At 46.4% G+C, this 20,966-nt stretch overlaps 1 protein-coding gene across 2 annotated transcripts; it reads left to right on the top strand.

Moving 5' to 3' along the window:
• The first annotated feature begins 268 nt into the window (after window positions 1-268).
• Window positions 269-18,684, top strand: LOC116360640 (parathyroid hormone-related protein-like). Of its 2 annotated transcripts, none has more exons than XM_031815660.1 (4): window positions 269-792; window positions 1,405-1,523; window positions 16,854-17,402; window positions 17,520-18,684. In XM_031815660.1, the coding sequence occupies exons 2-3, from the start codon at window positions 1,417-1,419 to the stop codon at window positions 17,377-17,379; spliced, it is 633 nt and encodes a 210-aa protein (XP_031671520.1). In that variant the 5' UTR covers window positions 269-792; window positions 1,405-1,416; the 3' UTR covers window positions 17,380-17,402; window positions 17,520-18,684. The 2 variants fall into 2 exon arrangements, with proteins under 2 accessions (XP_031671520.1, XP_031671519.1); XM_031815659.1 differs by having other exon boundaries at window positions 1,402-1,523.
• The last annotated feature ends 2,282 nt before the right edge of the window (window positions 18,685-20,966 follow it).

Below are 20,966 nucleotides of genomic sequence, written 5' to 3'. Positions count from 1 at the left end.
ACACATACACACAGAGAGAGAGAGACCTGCTCAGAGAGAGAGAGACAGAGAGAGAGACCTGCTCAGACACACACAGAGAGAGACCTGCTCAGATACACACAGGGAGAGAGAGACCTGCTCAGACACACACACACACAGAGAGAGAGAGAGAGACCTGCTCAGACACACACACAGAGAGAGAGAGAGAGAGAGAGAGAGAGAGAGAGCTGCTGAGACACACTGAGAGAGAGAGACATCCTGCTGAAAACTTTCCCATCACTCTGACTCCAGCTGCAGCCTCAGCCGGCTCCACAGCCTCTATAACTAGAGCAGGACAGAACTACCACTGCAGACTGCAGGGCGCAACTGTAGGAGAAGAGGACAGAACTACTAGGAGCGGTAGAGAGGAACGGACTCACGGGGAAAGACAAATTCAGCAGGAAGCAGCAACACCTGGAACACAACTCTGAGACCAACTCCAAACAACCCTCTCACTGGATCACTTTGAGCTTTTATTTCCAATTGAGACGATTTGGAAACAAAGAGTTGAGAAAAGTAAGTTGGACTGTAAGAGGCGTGTTGGAGATCAGGAGGGAAGAGAAGGACAGTTTAGGACTTTGGATCTCAGTCATCTTGGGTTTTTTTTCCCCCGTCCTCTCTGTTTTAACAGACCATAAACCACCTGGATTGACCTTTAACCACTCTTGGGTTTCTTCATTTTTTTTTACCCCCTCCAGCCTGGAACCTTGGAGAGAGTTCTCTCTCTTCTGGGGGGGTCGGAGGACGAGACTGACCAGACGTACAGCGGGACAAGTAAGAACCAATCTCCTCTCGTCTTCGTCTCCTCTGGCGGGGGTTGAATGTAATCCAGCAGAGCGGAACTGAGCAGGGTTTTTGTTGTTGTGGTAAAGTGGACTTGGTGGAATGGTTGATTAGCTGAGATAGAGACATGCTGGGTCTGGTTCTAGTTTGAGTTCAGTAGAGCTGCTGAGGTCTGTAGAACTGGCAGGAACGTTCTCCTGCAGGAACTATGTAGAGACCAGTTGGTGGAGACAGGACTCTCCCCTTATTAATACACTGTGGCTTAAATCAATACCAGCGTTGTCTGTTTACAGTTATTCAACAGGAATAACAGATTGTGTGTTTGTTGTTGTTGTTGTTGTTGTTGTTGTAGAAGACATAGAAATATATAAACACAGGGACATTTCATAGCGTTGAAAAATCTGTCTTGAAAATAAGTCCCCCTGTCCGCCCACCCAAAAAAAAAAAGGGCTAATGAATATTCCACATTTCAATAATTAAAATAAATATATTTCATCTGTAAAGTTTGGTTGTGTTTTGAACGATACTTTGTAATAATCTCATAATATGAGATGTTATTCCTCATTTTAAACGCAGCCATTTGGTCGTTGTTGTTTGCAGCAGACTTCGTCCAAGATGTTGTGGTCGAGGAGAGTCGTCCAGCAGTGGTGCTTCTCTGTGTTCTTACTGTGTTCCCCTGTTCCTCACTACGGACGGCCAATCGATGGGCTCGCCAACAGGATGTAAGTTCCTATTTCACACATTTACTTCAACGCTCCTGTTTTTTTACTGTTTTACTTTGACAAGTCCGTCAAGTTCGTCACGGTCCTCAATCAATATTAAAAGAAGCAGAGAATGGGAATATTAGTCAAATAAATTAGTTTCCCCAATATTGTAATTACTAATAATCAAACTATATATTATTTAAATTAATTGTCTTATTTGTTTTATTGATCTGTAATATTATTTGAATGATTATTAATATTATAATGTATTTATTAATATTATAATGTATTTATTAATATTATAATGTATTTATTAATATTATAATGTATTTATTAATATTATAATGTATTTATTAATATTATAATTTATTTATTAATATTATAATGTATTTATTAATATTATAATTTATTTATTAATATTATAATTTATTTATTAATATTATAATGTATTTATTAATATTATAATTTATTTATTAATATTATAATTTATTTATTAGTATTTGTTGTATTCCGTATTAAAGTAGTGTCTCATGGTGGGGGAGCGAGGCAGTGGTGCCTCTATAACAGGCTGGAAAATGTGCTCATTTGTGGACCGTGCCGCCAGCTGTTTAGATAGAGTTCACCCACCTGTGTGTGTACTTAGGGAGAGAGAGGGGGGGGGGGGGGGGGGAGGGGTAGAGAGAGAGGGAGGGAGAGAGAGAGGAGTAGAGAGAGAGGGAGGGAGAGAGTAAGAGAGAGAGGGAGGGAGAGAGGGGTAGAGAGAGAGGGAGGGAGAGAGTAAGAGAGAGAGTAAGAGAGAGAGAGGAAAGAGAGAGAGGGGGAGCAAGAGAGGGGGGAACAGGGAGAGAGAAAGAGAGAGAGAGAGAGGAAAGAGAGAGAGAGAGCGAGAGAGAGGTAAAAAGCCCTCTGTGATAAAGCGAGTCAAATCCCCACAACCACCCTCCTTTCCCTCCCGCCAGTTCCCAAGCACTCGTTTAGGGCCGCTTTGGGCCGTCCTAGGCGGTCTCCCCCCCGGGGGTCCCCCCTCCTCTCCTCCCCCCTCCTCGCCTCTTCCCTCCTCCCCTCCTCCTCTCCTCTCCTAGCCATGCAGGGGGTTTTGGACCACCGGCTAAAAACAGAAATGTCCTTGTTTGCTTGTTAGTTAGTCTGGTGTCTCTTCACACCTATCCCTCCGTACCTCACAGTCTGTTGTAGTTGCCCCCGCTAGCTGCTCCCTCAGTACCTCACAGTCTGTTGTAGTTATTCAGGTATCTCTGGGCTGGGCCCCCCCTCCCCCCCGCTAGCTGCTCCCTCTGTACCTCACGGCCTGTTCTAGTTGTTCAGGTATCTCTGGGCTGGGCCCCCGCTGGCTGCCTGGTGTCTGTCAGGATAAAGAGGGTTGAATAGTGCTGATGCACGGCCAGGCGGCCGACCAAACTAAACCCAGCGCTCTTGGTGGAACTATATTATGCCTAACAGAGTAAACCTTCTTTCAAGTCCCGACAGCCCTGTGTAGTGAGGCTCAAACAGCAACCTATCCCCTATGCAGTGTACTACTTCTGACCAGGGCCCATAGGGCAGCTAGAAAGGGAATAGGGGGCCATTTTGGACACGCTCCTTGAAACCCATGACAGCCAGAATGAAAAACATGATCTGAGAGCTAATCCCCTTGGAAAGATAATATCTCTGACACAGATAATATCTCTGACACAGATACAATCTCTGACACAGATAATATCTCTGACACAGATCATATCTCTGACACAGATACTATCTCTGACACAGATAATATCTCTGACACAGATAATATCTCTGAGACAGATACTATCTCTGAGACAGATAATATCTCTGACACAGATAATATCTCTGAGACAGATAATATCTCTGACACAGATAATTTCTCTGAGACAGATAATATCTCTGAGACAGATACTATCTCTGAGACAGATACTATCTCTGACACAGATAATATCTCTGAGACAGATAATATCTCTGTCACAGATACTATCTCTGACACAGATAATATCTCTGACAAATACTATCTCTGAGACAGATACTATCTCTGACACAAATACTATCTCTGAGACAGATAATATCTCTGTCACAGATACTATCTCTGACACAGATCATTTCTCTGAGACAGATACTATCTCTGAGACAGATACTATCTCTGACAGATAATTTCTCTGACACAGATAATATCTCTGAGACAGATAATATCTCTGACACAGATAATATCTCTGACACAGATAATATCTCTGAGACAGATAATATCTCTGACACAGATAATATCTCTGAGACAGATAATATCTCTGACACAGATAATATCTCTGAGACAGATAATTTCTCTGACACAGGGGGTTCTCTGCGTGTCCTGTCCTCCCTCTCTCTGGTCTCTGACTGAGGAAGGTTTAATGAAGCCATAGACAGCCAGAGAGCCAGAGGGAGGGGAGAGGAGAGGAGAGGAGAGGAGAGGAGAGGAGAGGAGAGGAGAGGAGAGGAGAGGAGAGGAGAGGAGAGGAGAGGAGAGGAGAGGAGAGGAGAGGAGAGGAGAGGAGAGGAGAGGAGAGGAGAGGAGAGGAGAGGAGAGGAGAGGAGAGGAGAGGAGAGGAGAGGAGAGGAGAGGAGAGGAGAGGAGAGGAGAGGAAAGGAGAGGAGAGGATGTGGATAAGAGCTGGTAAAGATGAAGCCTCATAACATTGACACATCTGTGAGACTTGATATTATGGCGCTGTAGGATCTCTATGTAGGATCTCTATGTAGGATCTCTATGTAGGATCTCTATGTAGGATCTCTATGTAGGATCTCTATGTAGGATCTCTATGTAGGATCTCTATGTAGGATCTCTATGTAGGTTCTCTATGTAGGTTCTCTATGTAGGATCTCTATGTAGGATCTCTATGTAGGTTCTCTATGTAGGTTCTCTATGTAGGATCTCTATGTAGGATCTCTATGTAGGTTCTCTATGTAGGTTCTCTATGTAGGATCTCTATGTAGGTTCTCTATGTAGGTTCTCTATGTAGGATCTCTATGTAGGTTCTCTATGTAGGATCTCTATGTAGGATCTCTATGTAGGATCTCTATGTAGGATCTCTATGTAGGTTCTCTATGTAGGTTCTCTATGTAGGATCTCTATGTAGGTTCTCTATGTAGGATCTCTATGTAGGTTCTCTATGTAGGTTCTCTATGTAGGATCTCTATGTAGGATCTCTATGTAGGATCTCTATGTAGGATCTCTATGTAGGATCTCTATGTAGGATCTCTATGTAGGATCTCTATGTAGGATCTCTATGTAGGTTCTCTATGTAGGTTCTCTATGTGGAGAGAGTCTATGGCTGGTCTGGAATGACACCCGAATACCCCCTATATAGTACACTACTTTTGACCAGGGCCCACTGCACTTTTTAGGGACTAGGGTGCCAGGATAGAATCAGTGTCTATCTAAGTGGATCAGGGTAGCATCCCTGCTCAGAGGGAGGGGTGTGAGCAGTAAAATCTGACAATGATTTGGCTGCAGAGTTGACAGGTTTGTTCCTGGTTCCTGGGAAAAAAAGGGCGTCTGAAAGGAGATTAGAACCAGGTGCTGCTGGGCCGTCCCAGGAGGAGCTTTGAACCTGGCGACTAACATACGGTGAGAGAGAGAGTAGCGGGTTCATGGGGCCCCTCGTCTGTAGAGTAGGACCCAGTAGGGGGTTAGTCCTGATGAGTCTGTAGAGTAGGACTCAGGAGGGTTCATGGGGCCCCTTGTCTGTAGAGTAAGACCCAGGAGGGTTCGTGGGGCCCCTTGTCTGTAGAGTAAGACCCAGGAGGGGGTTAGTCCTGAAGAGTCTGTAGAGTAGGACCCAGTAGGGGGTTAGTCCTGATGAGTCTGTAGAGTAGGACTCAGGAGGGTTCATGGGGCCCCTCGTCTGTAGAGTAAGACCCAGGAGGGTTCATGGGGCCCCTCGTCTGTAGAGTAAGACCCAGGAGGGGGTTAGTCCTGAAGAGTCTGTAGAGTAGGACTCAGGAGGGTTCATGGGGCCCCTCGTCTGTAGAGTAGGACTCAGGAGGGTTCATGGGGCCCCTCGTCTGTAGAGTAGGACCCAGGAGGGGTTAGTCCTGAAGAGTCTGTAGAGTCTGGTAGGTCCTTACTGTTAGGAGACAGAGCTGTGGGGTCTGGTAGGTCCTTACTGTTAGGAGACAGAGCTGTGGGGTCTGGTAGGTCCTTACTGTTAGGAGATAGAGCTGTGGGGTCTGGTAGGTCCTTACTGTTAGGACACAGAGCTGTGGGGTCTGGTAGGTCCTTACTGTTAGGAGACAGAGCTGTGGGGTCTGGTAGGTCCTTACTGTTAGGAGACAGAGCTGTGGGGTCTGGTAGGTCCTTACTGTTAGGAGACAGAGCTGTGGGGTCTGGTAGGTCCTTACTGTTAGGAGACAGAGCTGTGGGGTCTGGTAGGTCCTTACTGTTAGGAGACAGAGCTGTGGGGTCTGGTAGGTCCTTACTGTTAGGAGATAGAGCTGTGGGGTCTGGTAGGTCCTTACTGTTAGGAGACAGAGCTGTGGGGTCTGGTAGGTCCTTACTGTTAGGAGACAGAGCTGTGGGGTCTGGTAGGTCCTTACTGTTAGGAGACAGAGCTGTGGGGTCTGGTAGGTCCTTACTGTTAGGAGACAGAGCTGTGGGGTCTGGTAGGTCCTTACTGTTAGGAGACAGAGCTGTGGGGTCTGGTAGGTCCTTACTGTTAGGAGACAGAGCTGTGGGGTTTGGTAGTTACAGTCTGGACGAAACAGTCAGCAGTGATCTGAACTGAGTTGGATTGTAAGGGAGCATCCAATTAAATGAAAGATAGCGTTTTTTATTTTTAAACACGATAAAATCACATTTGTTTGTAACAACACAAAAGGTGAAAGCATTTTTTTTGTCTGTTTTTCGAGCATAACCCTGTGCTGTCCCAGAAAATTAGCATTTTATTAAGTTATCATTGTGTGATGTACTTTACCAGAAGGAGAGTTGAGTCCTCAACAATGGAGTTACTGTATCCCACCACACTATCTAACCCCTCCAGACCACATATGATCTCAGCGAACATCAAACACAGTGTTGACAGATTCAAAATAGGACAAACACTGAGTCAATCAAATGTATTGGAACCCAGCCACCAAGTCTCAGGAGTCAGGACTCAGCCTAACGATAGTGTTGGACCTGGGCCACCAAGCTTTAGGAGTCAGGACTCACCCTAACGATAGTGTTGGACCTGGGTCACCAAGCTTTAGGAGTCAGGACTCACCCTAACGATAGTGTTGGACCTGGGTCACCAAGCTTTAGGAGTCAGGACTCACCCTAACGATAGTGTTGGGCCTGGGCCACCAAGCTTTAGGAGTCAGGACTCACCCTAACGATAGTGTTGGACCTGGGCCACCAAGCTTTAGGAGTCAGGACTCACCCTAACGATAGTGTTGGGCCTGGGCCACCAAGCTTTAGGAGTCAGGACTCACCCTAACGATAGTGTTGGGCCTGGGCCACCAAGCTTTAGGAGTCAGGACTCACCCTAACGATAGTGTTGGGCCTGGGCCACCAAGCTTTAGGAGTCAGGACTCACCCTAACGATAGTGTTGGACCTGGGCCACCAAGCTTTAGGAGTCAGGACTCACCCTAACGATAGTGTTGGGCCTGGGCCACCAAGCTTTAGGAGTCAGGACTCACCCTAACGATAGTGTTGGGCCTGGGCCACCAAGCTTTAGGAGTCAGGACTCACCCTAACGATAGTGTTGGGCCTGGGCCACCAAGCTTTAGGAGTCAGGACTCACCCTAACGATAGTGTTGGGCCTGGGCCACCAAGCTTTAGGAGTCAGGACTCACCCTAACGATAGTGTTGGACCTGGGCCACCAAGCATCAGGAACCAAATTAAAGCTTTAGCAAACTGTCTGCCAAGGTTTGGATAGAGCTTCAATCAGACAGAGCAGAGAAATGACATGCCTAGTGGGTAGGAGTAAACACAGTGTACTATTTCGTTCTCTCGTTCCCTCTGCCCCCCCTTTCCCCCCCCCCTTTACCCCGCACAGAGGAACAATTATCATCAGGTAGGCCAAGAAAAGGAGGTCTGTTCTGTTGGAATCGTGCCACATCAGGATGTATCCAACCCCTTTTTTTTTCTTAATGTTTTCCTCTCTTCCCCTCCTTCCTCTCTTCTAGTTGTGCCTTGGGGAGTGTTTGATGTTGGGCTTTATTAAAAGGTAAAAAAAAAACAACAGGGAGATCGTTTTTCAAAGAGCAAGCCTGTTCAGTTCCCTGCCTCACTCTCCCTGAGAATCACAGGAAATGTCTGTATGTATATAAACACAGCTCCCTTCAAACATCTCTCTGTACGGGAGGTAGTCCTCTTACCAGGATATTATTGCACTGGGACAAGTAAATATCTGCTCCGTGGCTTTGGAAGAACTTTCAAACATCTCTCTGTACGGGAGGTAGTCCTCTTACCAGGATATTATTGCACTGGGACAAGTAAATATCTGCTCCGTGGCTTTGGAAGAACTTTCAAACATCTCTCTGTACGGGAGGTAGTCCTCTTACCAGGATATTATTGCACTGGGACAAGTAAATATCTGCTCCGTGGCTTTGGAAGAACTTTCAAACATCTCTCTGTACGGGAGGTAGTCCTCTTACCAGGATATTATTGCACTGGGACAAGTAAATATCTGCTCCGTGGCTTTGGAAGAACTTTCAAACATCTCTCTGTACGGGAGGTAGTCCTCTTACCAGGATATTATTGCACTGGGACAAGTAAATATCTGCTCCGTGGCTTTGGAAGAACTTTCAAACATCTCTCTGTACGGGAGGTAGTCCTCTTACCAGGATATTATTGCACTGGGACAAGTAAATATCTGCTCCGTGGCTTTGGAAGAACTTTCAAACATCTCTCTGTACGGGAGGTAGTCCTCTTACCAGGATATTATTGCACTGGGACAAGTAAATATCTGCTCCGTGGCTTTGGAAGAACTTTCAAACATCTCTCTGTACGGGAGGTAGTCCTCTTACCAGGATATTATTGCACTGGGACAAGTAAATATCTGCTCCGTGGCTTTGGAAGAACTTTCAAACATCTCTCTGTACGGGAGGTAGTCCTCTTACCAGGATATTATTGCACTGGGACAAGTAAATATCTGCTCCGTGGCTTTGGAAGAACTTGGAGAAATTAATAAATTATGTGACCAGTTTTTTCCTTGATCTAATGTTAATCTTTTCTAAGGAAAATAATTGAGAATATTACTTTTCATGATGTTTTCAGTTTTAGTGTGATGATGGATACTATTCAATGGTTTTACTGTTATGTAAAATGAACTGGCCCTAGTGGTCAGCTTGGACATACCTGACACTAACGGGCCCTAGTGGTCAGCTTGGACATACCTGACACTAACTGGCCCTAGTGGTCAGCTTGGACATACCTGACACTAACTGGTCCTAGTGGTCAGGACACAGCTTGGACATACCTGACACTAACTGGCCCTAGTGGTCAGCTTGGAAATACCTGACACTAACTGGCCCTAGTGGTCAGGGTATAGCTTGGACATACCTGACACTAACTGGCCCTAGTGGTCAGGACACAGCTTGGCCATACCTGACACTAACTGGCCCTAGTGGTCAGCTTGGACATACCTGACACTAACTGGTCCTAGTGGTCAGCTTGGACATACCTGACACTAACTGGCCCTAGTGGTCAGCTTGGACATACCTGACACTAACTGGCCCTAGTGGTCAGGACACAGCTTGGACATACCTGACACTAACTGGTCCTAGTGGTCAGGACACAGCTTGGACATACCTGACACTAACTGGCCCTAGTGGTCAGCTTGGAAATACCTGACACTAACTGGCCCTAGTGGTCAGGGTATAGCTTGGACATACCTGACACTAACTGGCCCTAGTGGTCAGCTTGGACATACCTGACACTAACTGGCCCTAGTGGTCAGCTTGGACATACCTGACACTAACTGGCCCTAGTGGTCAGGACACAGCTTGGACATACCTGACACTAACTGGTCCTAGTGGTCAGCTTGGACATACCTGACACTAACTGGCCCTAGTGGTCAGGACACAGCTTGGACATACCTGACACTAACTGGTCCTAGTGGTCAGCTTGGACATACCTGACACTAACTGGCCCTAGTGGTCAGCTTGGACATACCTGACACTAACTGGCCCTAGTGGTCAGCTTGGACATACCTGACACTAACTGGCCCTAGTGGTCAGCTTGGACATACCTGACACTAACTGGTCCTAGTGGTCAGCTTGGACATACCTGACACTAACTGGCCCTAGTGGTCAGCTTGGACATACCTGACACTAACTGGTCCTAGTGGTCAGCTTGGACATACCTGACACTAACTGGTCCTAGTGGTCAGCTTGGACATACCTGACACTAACTGGCCCTAGTGGTCAGGACACAGCTTGGACATACCTGACACTAACTGGCCCTAGTGGTCAGCTTGGACATACCTGACACTAACTGGTCCTAGTGGTCAGCTTGGACATACCTGACACTAACTGGCCCTAGTGGTCAGCTTGGACATACCTGACACTAACTGGCCCTAGTGGTCAGGACACAGCTTGGACATACCTGACACTAACTGGTCCTAGTGGTCAGGACACAGCTTGGACATACCTGACACTAACTGGCCCTAGTGGTCAGCTTGGAAATACCTGACACTAACTGGCCCTAGTGGTCAGGGTATAGCTTGGACATACCTGACACTAACTGGCCCTAGTGGTCAGCTTGGACATACCTGACACTAACTGGCCCTAGTGGTCAGCTTGGACATACCTGACACTAACTGGCCCTAGTGGTCAGCTTGAACATACCTGACACTAACTGGCCCTAGTGGTCAGCTTGGACATACCTGACACTAACTGGCCCTAGTGGTCAGCTTGGACATACCTGACACTAACTGGCCCTAGTGGTCAGCTTGGACATACCTGACACTAACTGGCCCTAGTGGTCAGGACACAGCTTGGACATACCTGACACTAACTGGTCCTAGTGGTCAGCTTGGACATACCTGACACTAACTGGCCCTAGTGGTCAGGACACAGCTTGGACATACCTGACACTAACTGGTCCTAGTGGTCAGCTTGGACATACCTGACACTAACTGGCCCTAGTGGTCAGCTTGGACATACCTGACACTAACTGGCCCTAGTGGTCAGCTTGGACATACCTGACACTAACTGGTCCTAGTGGTCAGCTTGGACATACCTGACACTAACTGGCCCTAGTGGTCAGCTTGGACATACCTGACACTAACTGGCCCTAGTGGTCAGCTTGGACATACCTGACACTAACTGGCCCTAGTGGTCAGCTTGGACATACCTGACACTAACTGGCCCTAGTGGTCAGCTTGGACATACCTGACACTAACTGGCCCTAGTGGTCAGCTTGGACATACCTGACACTAACTGGCCCTAGTGGTCAGCTTGGACATACCTGACACTAACTGGCCCTAGTGGTCAGCTTGGACATACCTAACACTAACTGGCCCTAGTGGTCAGGACACAGCTTGGACATACCTGACACTAACTGGCCCTAGTGGTCAGGACACAGCTTGGACATACCTGACACTAACTGGCCCTAGTGGTCAGCTTGGACATACCTGACACTAACTGGCCCTAGTGGTCAGCTTGGACATATCAATGGTTTTACTGTTATGTAAAACGAACTGGCCCTAGTGGTCAGGACACAGTTTGGACATACCGTTGTTGTGGAGATTCACAGAAATGGTCCTTAAAACAAATAGACCGTTTTGACATAAGAACTACAGTACCCACGTCACCAATTACTCTGTCAGCAGACACACAGCAGAAACATCCTTTAATACAACACAGCACTGAGACACTACAACATAACACTGAGACACTACAACATAACACTGAGACACACTGAGACACACTGAGACACTACAACATAACACTGAGACACACTGAGACACTACAACATAACACTGAGACACACTGAGACACTACAACATAACATTGAGACAGACGAAGACACACTGAGACACTACAACATAACACTGAGACACACTGAGACACTACAACATAACACTGAGACACTACAACATAACACTGAGACACACTGAGACACACTGAGACACTACAACATAACACCGAGACACACTGAGACACTACAACATAACACTGAGACACTACAACATAACACTGAGACACACTGAGACACTACAACATAACACTGAGACACTACAACATAACACTGAGACACACTGAGACACTACAACATAACACTGAGACACTACAACATAACATTGAGACACACTAAGACACACTGAGACACTACAACATAACACTGAGACACTACAACAGAACACTGAGACACACTGAGACACACTGAGACACTACAACATAACATTGAGACACACTAAGACACACTGAGACACTACAACATAACATTGAGACACACTAAGACACACTGAGACACTACAACATAACACTGAGACACACTGAGACACTACAACATAACACTGAGACACACTGAGACACTACAACATAACACTGAGACACTACAACATAACACTGAGACCCACTGAGACACTACAACATAACACTGAGACACACTGAGACACTACAACATAACACTGAGACACTACAACATAACACTGAGACACACTGAGACACTACAACATAACACTGAGACACACTGAGACACTACAACATAACACTGAAACACACTGAGACACTACAACATAACACTGAGACACTACAACATAACACTGAGACACACTGAGACACTACAACATAACATTGAGACACTACAACATAACACTGAGACACACTGAGACACACTGAGCGGGTCAGTCTAAATGAACATGTCCCCCCTAGGGGGTCAGTCTAAATGAACAACACTACAACATAACACTGAGACACACTGAGACACTACAACATAACATTGAGACACACTAAGACACACTGAGACACTACAACATAACACTGAGACACACTGAGCCACAACAACATAACACTGAGACACTACATGCAGACTGGGTAACAGGTGCTCTCACCCAGTATGATGCAGACTGGGTAACAGGTGCTCTCACCCAGTATGATGCAGACTGGGTAACAGGGGCTCTCACCCAGTATGATGCAGACTGGGTAACAGGTGCTCTCACCCAGTATGATGCAGACTGGGTAACAGGGGCTCTCACCCAGTATGATGCAGACTGGGTAACAGGGGCTCTCACCCAGTATGATGCAGACTGGGTAACAGGTGCTCTCACCCAGTATGATGCAGACTGGGTAACAGGTGCTCTCACCCAGTATGATGCAGACTGGGTAACAGGGGCTCTCACCCAGTATGATGCAGACAGGGTAACAGGTGCTCTCACCCAGTATGATGCAGACTGGGTAACAGGTGCTTTCACCCAGTATGATGCAGACTGGGTAACAGGTGCTCTCACCCAGTATGATGCAGACTGGGTAACAGGGGCTCTCACCCAGTATGATGCAGACTGGGTAACAGGTGCTCTCACCCAGTATGATGCAGACTGGGTAACAGGGGCTCTCACCCAGTATGATGCAGACTGGGTAACAGGTGCTCTCACCCAGTATGATGCAGACTGGGTAACAGGTGCTCTCACCCAGTATGATGCAGACTGGGTAACAGGTGCTCTCACCCAGTATGATGCAGACTGGGTAACAGGGGCTCTCTCTCTCTTTAATAACAGCGTCCTCTGCCATATATGACAATGACTTCAAATCAAATCTCAAGTTCAAGAACTTTGGGATACGGCGGACAAAAATACATATTGTTGTCCTTCTTTTTTTGTTGGTGTGCCGCCGTTTCCCAATGCTCTTGAACACAGCATGACGCCTCTGTGACAGTAGGGATTAGTTCATGGATGCTGCTCTCTCCGAGGGGGGGGGATTTTCCTAAAGAAAGGAAAAGTAATCTCTTAGTGTTTGGCAGCAAGCAGGCTAATCTGACGTCCCAGTGGAAACACTCTCTCCCTCTCTCTGCTATGAATCATCTCATACTGAAGGCCAAGGAGATCAGCATCATGGATACACAGATAATAGTTGACTGATATTGTACAATAACTGTTGTGTTGTCAACAAACAAACAAACAAATACATATTACCTGCCACGAGGTCTGGAACAAAATATATTGTCTTGATTAGCTTCATGGATGTTGTTGCCAGTTGTTGACAGATATTGTACAGTGAGTGTTGTGTTGGCAGATTACAGCACACAAACAAACTAAGAGTCCTTACCTGGTAGTAGTCTGGATCTAGGCTGAGTTGTTCTGTAGTCTTGGTCAAAGCTGTGTTGTTCTGTAGTCTGGATCTAGGCTGTGTTGTTCTGTAGTCTTGATCTAGGCTGTGTTGTTCTGTAGTCGTGGTCAAGGCTGTGTTGTTCTGTAGTCTTGATCAAGGCTGTGTTGTTCTGTAGTCTTGGTCAGGGCTGTGTTGTTCTGTAGTCTTGATCTAGGTTGTGTTGTTCTGTAGTATTGATCTAATCTGTGTTGTTCTGTAGTCTTGGTCAAGGCTGTGTTGTTCTGTAGTCTTGGTCAGGGCTGTGTTGTTCTGTAGTCTTGGTCAAGGCTCTGTTGTTCTGTAGTCTGGATCTAAGCTGTGTTGTTCTGTAGTCTTGATCTAGGCTGTGTTGTTCTGTAGTCTTGGTCAAGGCTGTGTTGTTCTGTAGTCTTGATCTAGGCTGTGTTGTTCTGTAGTCTTGGTCAAGGCTGTGTTGTTCTGTAGTCTTGGTTAAGGCTGTGTTGTTCTGTAGTCTTGATCTAGGCTGTGTTGTTTTGTAGTCTTGGTCTAGGCTGTGTTGTTCTGTAGTCATGGTCAAGGCTGTGTTGTTCTGTAGTCTTGATCTAGGCTGTGTTGTTCTGTAGTCTTGGTCAAGGCTGTGTTGTTCTGTAGTCTGGATCTAGGCTGTGTTGTTCTGTAGTCTTGATCTAGGCTGTGTTGTTTTGTAGTCTTGGTCAAGGCTGTGTTGTTCTGTAGTCTTGATCTAGGCTGTGTTGTTCTGTAGTCGTGGTCAAGGCTGTGTTGTTCTGTAGTCTGGATCTAGGCTGTGTTGTTCTGTAGTCTGGATCTAGGCTGTGTTGTTCTGTAGTCTTGATCTAGGCTGTGTTGTTTTGTAGTCTTGGTCTAGGCTGTGTTGTTCTGTAGTCGTGGTCAAGGCTGTGTTGTTCTGTAGTCTTGATCTAGGCTGTGTTGTTCTGTAGTCTTGATCAAGGCTGTGTTGTTCTGTAGTCTTGGTCAAGGCTGTGTTGTTCTGTAGTCTTGGTCAAGGCTGTGTTGTTCTGTAGTCTTGATCTAGGCTGTGTTGTTCTGTAGTCGTGGTCAAGGCTGTGTTGTTCTGTAGTCTTGGTCAGGGCTGTGTTGTTCTGTAGTCTTGGTCAGGGCTGTGTTGTTCTGTAGTCTTGATCTAATCTGTGTTGTTCTGTAGTCTTGGTCAAGGCTCTGTTGTTCTGTAGTCTGGATCTAGGCTGTGTTGTTCTGTAGTCTTGATCAGGGTTATGTTGTTCTGTAGTCGTGGTCAAGGCTGTGTTGTTCTGTAGTCTTGATCTAGGCTGTGTTGTTCTGTAGTCTTGATCTAGGCTGTGTTGTTCTGTAGTCTTGGTCAGGGCTGTGTTGTTCTGTAGTCTTGATCTAGGCTGTGTTGTTGATACACAGTAAATCCTGAAACGTTTATAAATACATATAGCCTTTGTGAGAGATGTGGTGGAGATGTGTAGTAACGAAATGGATATTAGTTGGTAGAATTGTGTACAGTACTTTAGCCAATAGACACACTACTATTGTGTCTCTAGGGTTGTGTCTCATTTAGACTGACCCCCCTAGTGGGGACATGTTCATTTAGACTGACCCCCTAGTGGGGACATGTTGTTCATTTAGACTGACCCCCTAGTGGGGACATGTTGTTCATTTAGACTGACCCCCTAGTGGGGACATGTTCATTTAGACTGACCCCCTAGTGGGGACATGTTGTTCATTTAGACTGACCCCCTAGTGGGGACATGTTGTTCATTTAGACTGACCCCCTAGGGGGGACATGTTCATTTAGACTGACCCGCTAGTGGGGACATGTTGTTCATTTAGACTGACCCCCTAGTGGGGACATGTTGTTCATTTAGACTGACCCCCTAGTGGGGACATGTTCATTTAGACTGACCCCCTAGTGGGGACATGTTGTTCATTTAGACGGACCCACTAGTGGGGACATGTTGTTTATTTAGACTGACCCCCTAGGGGGGACATGTTCATTTAGACTGACCCCCTAGTGGGGACATGTTGTTCATTTAGACTGACCCCCTAGTGGGGACATGTTGTTCATTTAGACTGACCCCCTAGTGGGGACATGTTCATTTAGACTGACCCCCTAGTGGAGACATGTTCATTTAGACTGACCCCCTAGTGGGGACATGTTAATTTAGACTGACCCCCTAGTGGGGACATGTTCATTTAGACTGACGCCCTAGTGGGGACATGTTCATTTAGACTGACGCCCTAGTGGGGACATGTTCATTTAGACTGACCCCTAGTGGGGACATGTTCATTTAGACTGACCCCTAGTGGGGACATGTTCATTTAGACTGACCCCCTAGTGGGGACATGTTGAATTCCTCCTGTAATCCATATCTGGGCCGTGGATCTCGGTCTGACTCAAAGCGTAAACGTTTTTGAAATAACAGCAAAGTTATACTTTACTTTGGCTTGTGAAAGATCAGAGTGTTGAAATGTGTAATTGTTTCAAGACGTTTGGAGAGTGTCCCTGTTGCTATCCAACTGTACACCGGAGTAGAGCCGAGAGGTTTCACTCCTGTCAGTTGTTTGAGGTAATGAGAGGACTGGACAACTTTTAAGATTTATAAAAAAAATATATATGTTTTAGAGATGAAGGCAACGACACCATCATGTCAAATTACAGTTGATATTTCTAGTTGTGGTGGGGTTCTTTAGTACATCCAGGCTGTGACATTCAGCATGACAAGAACACTGTGGACTGAATGAGAGCCAATGCCAACGGCGAGATATTTCTCTGGCTAGTGTATCAGTCATAGTGATTACACATTTCACAGGAGGTTTTAGTTGTAATTCCAGGCTCCTAACATGCTGTTACAGGGACAGTTTATCTGTAGCCTCTTTACAGTGTCGTTCTCATGGTCAGAGACATCTATTGGAAACCTGAGAGCACACGTGTGGGAAAACACAACGGAAAAACTAATGTCTAATGTCTGTGTTTCTCAATCTTCTGTGATCTAAGTTCAATGTCCCAATTCTAACCGTCCTCCTCCTGTTCTCTCTCTCTCTCTCTCTCTCTCTCTCTCTCTCTCTCTCTCTCTCTCCTCTCCTCTCCTCTCCTCTCCTCTCCTAGGAAGCGCTCGGTGACCCACGCCCAGCTGATGCACGATAAGGGCCGGACGCTGCAGGATTTCAAGCGTCGCATGTGGCTCCAAGAGCTGCTGGAGGAGGTCCATACGGCTGAGATCAGGGAGCTGCCCGCCCGCCCGGTGGTCAGCAGCGGACTGGGGCTGGGACTACCGGGTGCCGGGGTAGGGGTCAGCCTGGGATTGGGCACCACTGGGGGTACCCTGCACCCCCACCCCAAACCTCCAGGGGGCACCAAAAACCTTCCCATTAACTTCCATATGGAGGAGGAGGGAACCAACCTGCCGCAGGAGACCAACAAGTCCCAAACATACAAAGACAAAGACGGGGCGCGGAGGGCCAAAGAAGGGAAGAAAAAGAAAGGGAGGGGGGGGAAGAGGAGGGAGGGGGGGGAGAAGAGGAAGAGGCCGGCGCGCTCACTGGGCTGGGCGCAGGAAGGGGAGGAGCCTGGGAATGGGTACCACCTGGAGTGGCGAGGGCCCTTCTTCGGCCTGAGGGGGGCGCTGCACTAGAACACTGTCACACTCTGACTAAGGTAAACAAACACCTGATGGTGTTGTTGTTGTTGTTGTTGTTGGTTCTGGGTGATAGATTGCTGAGTGAATGTCTACTTTACAGTGAACTAACGTCTTTCTCTCTTTTTGTGTTTCAGAAACCCTAAGGACATTCAGATGAACACCCAGACACTCCTGTTACAGGGTCCTGTGATAGTGATTGTTGGTAAACACCCAGACACTCCTGTTGCAGGGTCCTGTGATAGTGATTGTTGGGAAACACCCAGACACTCCTGTTACAGGGTCCTGTGATAGTGATTGTTGGTAAACACCCAGACACTCCTGTTGCAGGGTCCTGTGATAGTGATTGTTGGGAAACACCCAGACACTCCTGTTGCAGGGTTCTGTGATAGTGATTGTTTGGAAAGTAAAATAAGGAAATATTTATTTTCAGTAAATATTGTAAACGCACCAGACTAGTGATAATGACGAAGACAATAAAAATTACAGACGCTCGCTCTGCGGAGCAACATAATTTAATAATTGTGAAATCCTTCCTGTTCTGTTTTGTTTTGTTAGGACTGTGCCAATTATTATTAATGACAGATTTTGCTGTAATTTATTCTTGTTTGAATCATGTATTTATTTTGTACATGTATTGAGGTGCTGCTGACCTTCTATATTTTTGTACCATAATGCACTTTTAGATTTATAAATATATATATATATATATATATATATATACATACAAGTAATTTTGTTAATTTACTTTTTGTGGTTGATTGAAATGAAGAAAACATTGTTGGTCATTCCTCCGTGTTATCTAGGCTCCTTCTCTGCATGGTTCTATAATGATCACATGATAATGATCACATGACTCGTCTGTCCGCTCTGACTGGCCCACAGACGTCTAATCTAGTTGGCTGTTGACCAGGGGCGTGTTCAATAGGCACACTATGGAAAAAAATAGGAAATCCCAAAAAAATTGCATTTCTAATTGGACTAAAGTCCAGCTAGTCCCTCCCCGTTCCAGATGGTTCTCTTCAGTTCGATACCGAACGAACACAACCCAGGACGACCCACGCAGCTGTCCTCAACCCCTGACCCCTAACCTCTGTACATTGTGCTTCAACTCCCCCCTCCGTCAGTTGGTCCACTGGGAACCACCTTGTCTTTCTCCTGTTATGCTTCTGAATGCTGTCCTAAGTTCAAAGTTCACTCGGCCTGTACATAACCTGAACACAATGCAACAACTTCACATCGTTGTTTGGCACTTGCACTGAGAGACTACCCTATATTGAATGGATTAAACATTTGACAGTATCTTCCCTGAGTGTGATGTGTCCTTGCTATGTGTCTGACTGATATCCTGTCTGGTTGTATGAACTGACTGATATCCTGTCTGGTTGTATGAACTGACTGATATCCTGTCTGGTTGTATGAACTGACTGATATCCTGTCTGGTTGTATGAACTGACTGTCATCCTGTCTGGTTGTATGAACTTACTGTCATCCTGTCTGGTTGTATGAACTGACTGATATCCTGTCTGGTTGAATGAACTGACTGTCGTCCTGTCTGGTTGTATGAACTGACTGTCGTCCTGTCTGGTTGTATGAACTGACTGTCGTCCTGTCTGGTTGTATGAAATGACTGATATCCTGTCTGGTTGTATGAACTGACTGTCGTCCTGTCTGGTTGTATGAACTGACTGTCGTCCTGTCTGGTTGTATGAACTGACTGATATCCTGTCTGGTTGTATGAACTGACTGTCGTCCTGTCTGGTTGTATGAACTGACTGTCGTCCTGTCTGGTTGTATGAACTGACTGTCGTCCTGTCTGGTTGTATGAACTGACTGTCGTCCTGTCTGGTTGTATGAACTGACTGATATCCTGTCTGGTTGTATGAACTGACCATCATCCTGTCTGGTTGTATGAACTGACTGTCGTCCTGTCTGGTTGTATGAACTGACTGTCGTCCTGTCTGGTTGTATGAACTGACTGATATCCTGTCTGGTTGTATGAACTGACTGTCGTCCTGTCTGGTTGTATGAACTGACCATCGTCCTGTCTGGTTGTATGAACAGACTGTCATCCTGTCTGGTTGTATGAACTGACTGTCATCCTGTCTGGTTGTATGAACTGACCGTCATCCTGTCTGGTTGTATGAACTGACTGTCATCCTGTCTGGTTGTATGAACTGACTGTCATCCTGTCTGGTTGTATGAACTGACCATCGTCCTGTCTGGTTGTATGAACTGACTGTTGTCCTGTCTGGTTGTATGAACTGACTGTCTTCCTGTCTGGTTGTATAAAGGGTGTGTTTTGTCTTGTCCTGCTGATATCTCTCACCTCACCATCTCACACTGGCTGTGGAGTTCCATAATAATCATCAATCAATCGATCGATCAATAACTATCTTATTATTAGTGAAGCTATAATTCCCTGAAATCAATCACAACAACATCACTGATTAGGGTCCACCCTCCGTGGCCCTGTGCTTCACAGCGCGGTATGGGGGATTTGATTGACAGCTGTTCTGAACTTCAAGTTGCCCTCATCCCTCCTGCTGATTGGTTCACTTTTACATGTTTTGTTGTCTGAGTGGGGAAATGCTGTAAATGTAGAGAACTAAACGGATTTTGAAAGATGAGACATTGAGGATTAGAATAAATATGTCATATGAGCAAGCCAAACACAAGAGAGTCCAAATGTGTATTTCACATTTCCATAAAACTCATGTAATATAGTGTCAACGTTGATCACCATGTTAGATGTACAGTTACATTCTATGTGAACCAAAATGATGGGACAAACTGATTTCTGTCCAGCACCTCCTCTAAGGACAGACTGATTTCTGTCCAGCACCTCCTCTAAGGACAGACTGATTACTGTCCAGCACCTCCTCCAGGGACAAACTGATTACTGTCCAGCACCTCCTCTAGGGACAGACTGATTACTGTCCAGCACCTCCTCTAGGGACAGACTGATTACTGTCCAGCACCTCCTCTAGGGACAGACTGATTACTGTCCAGCACCTCCTCTAGGGACAGACTGATTACTGTCCAGCACCTCCTCAAGGACAAACTGATTACTGTCCAGCACCTCCTCTAGGGACAGACTGATTATTGTCCAGCACCTCCTCTAGGGACAGACTGATTACTGTCCAGCACCTCCTCTAGGGACAGACTGATTACTGTCCAGCACCTCCTCTCCTCTGTTACTGTCCAGCACCTCCTCTAAGGACAGACTGATTACTGTCCAGCACCTCCTCTAGGGACAGACTGATTACTGTCCAACACCTCCTCTAGGGGCAGACTGATTACTGTCCCGAACCTCCTCTCCTCTGTTACTGTCCAGCACCTCCCCTAGGGACAGACTGATTATTGTCCAGCACCTCCTCTAGGAACAGACTGATTACTGTCCTGCACCTCCTCTAGGGGCAGACTGATTACTGTCCAGCACCTCCTCTAGGGACAGACTGATTACTGTCCGGCACCTCCTCTCCTCTGTTACCGTGCAGCACCTCCTCTAGGGACAGTGGGATTACTGTCCAACACCTCCTCTAGGGACAGACTGATTACTGTCCAGCACCTCCTCTAGGGAC

Source organism: Oncorhynchus kisutch, unplaced genomic scaffold, assembly GCF_002021735.2.
Source record: "Oncorhynchus kisutch isolate 150728-3 unplaced genomic scaffold, Okis_V2 Okis09a-Okis19a_hom, whole genome shotgun sequence".
In the NCBI taxonomy this organism is placed as follows: Eukaryota; Metazoa; Chordata; class Actinopteri; order Salmoniformes; family Salmonidae; genus Oncorhynchus; species Oncorhynchus kisutch.
Note: the sequence above shows the minus strand (reverse complement) of the source record. Positions and strands in the feature narration are given on the sequence as shown.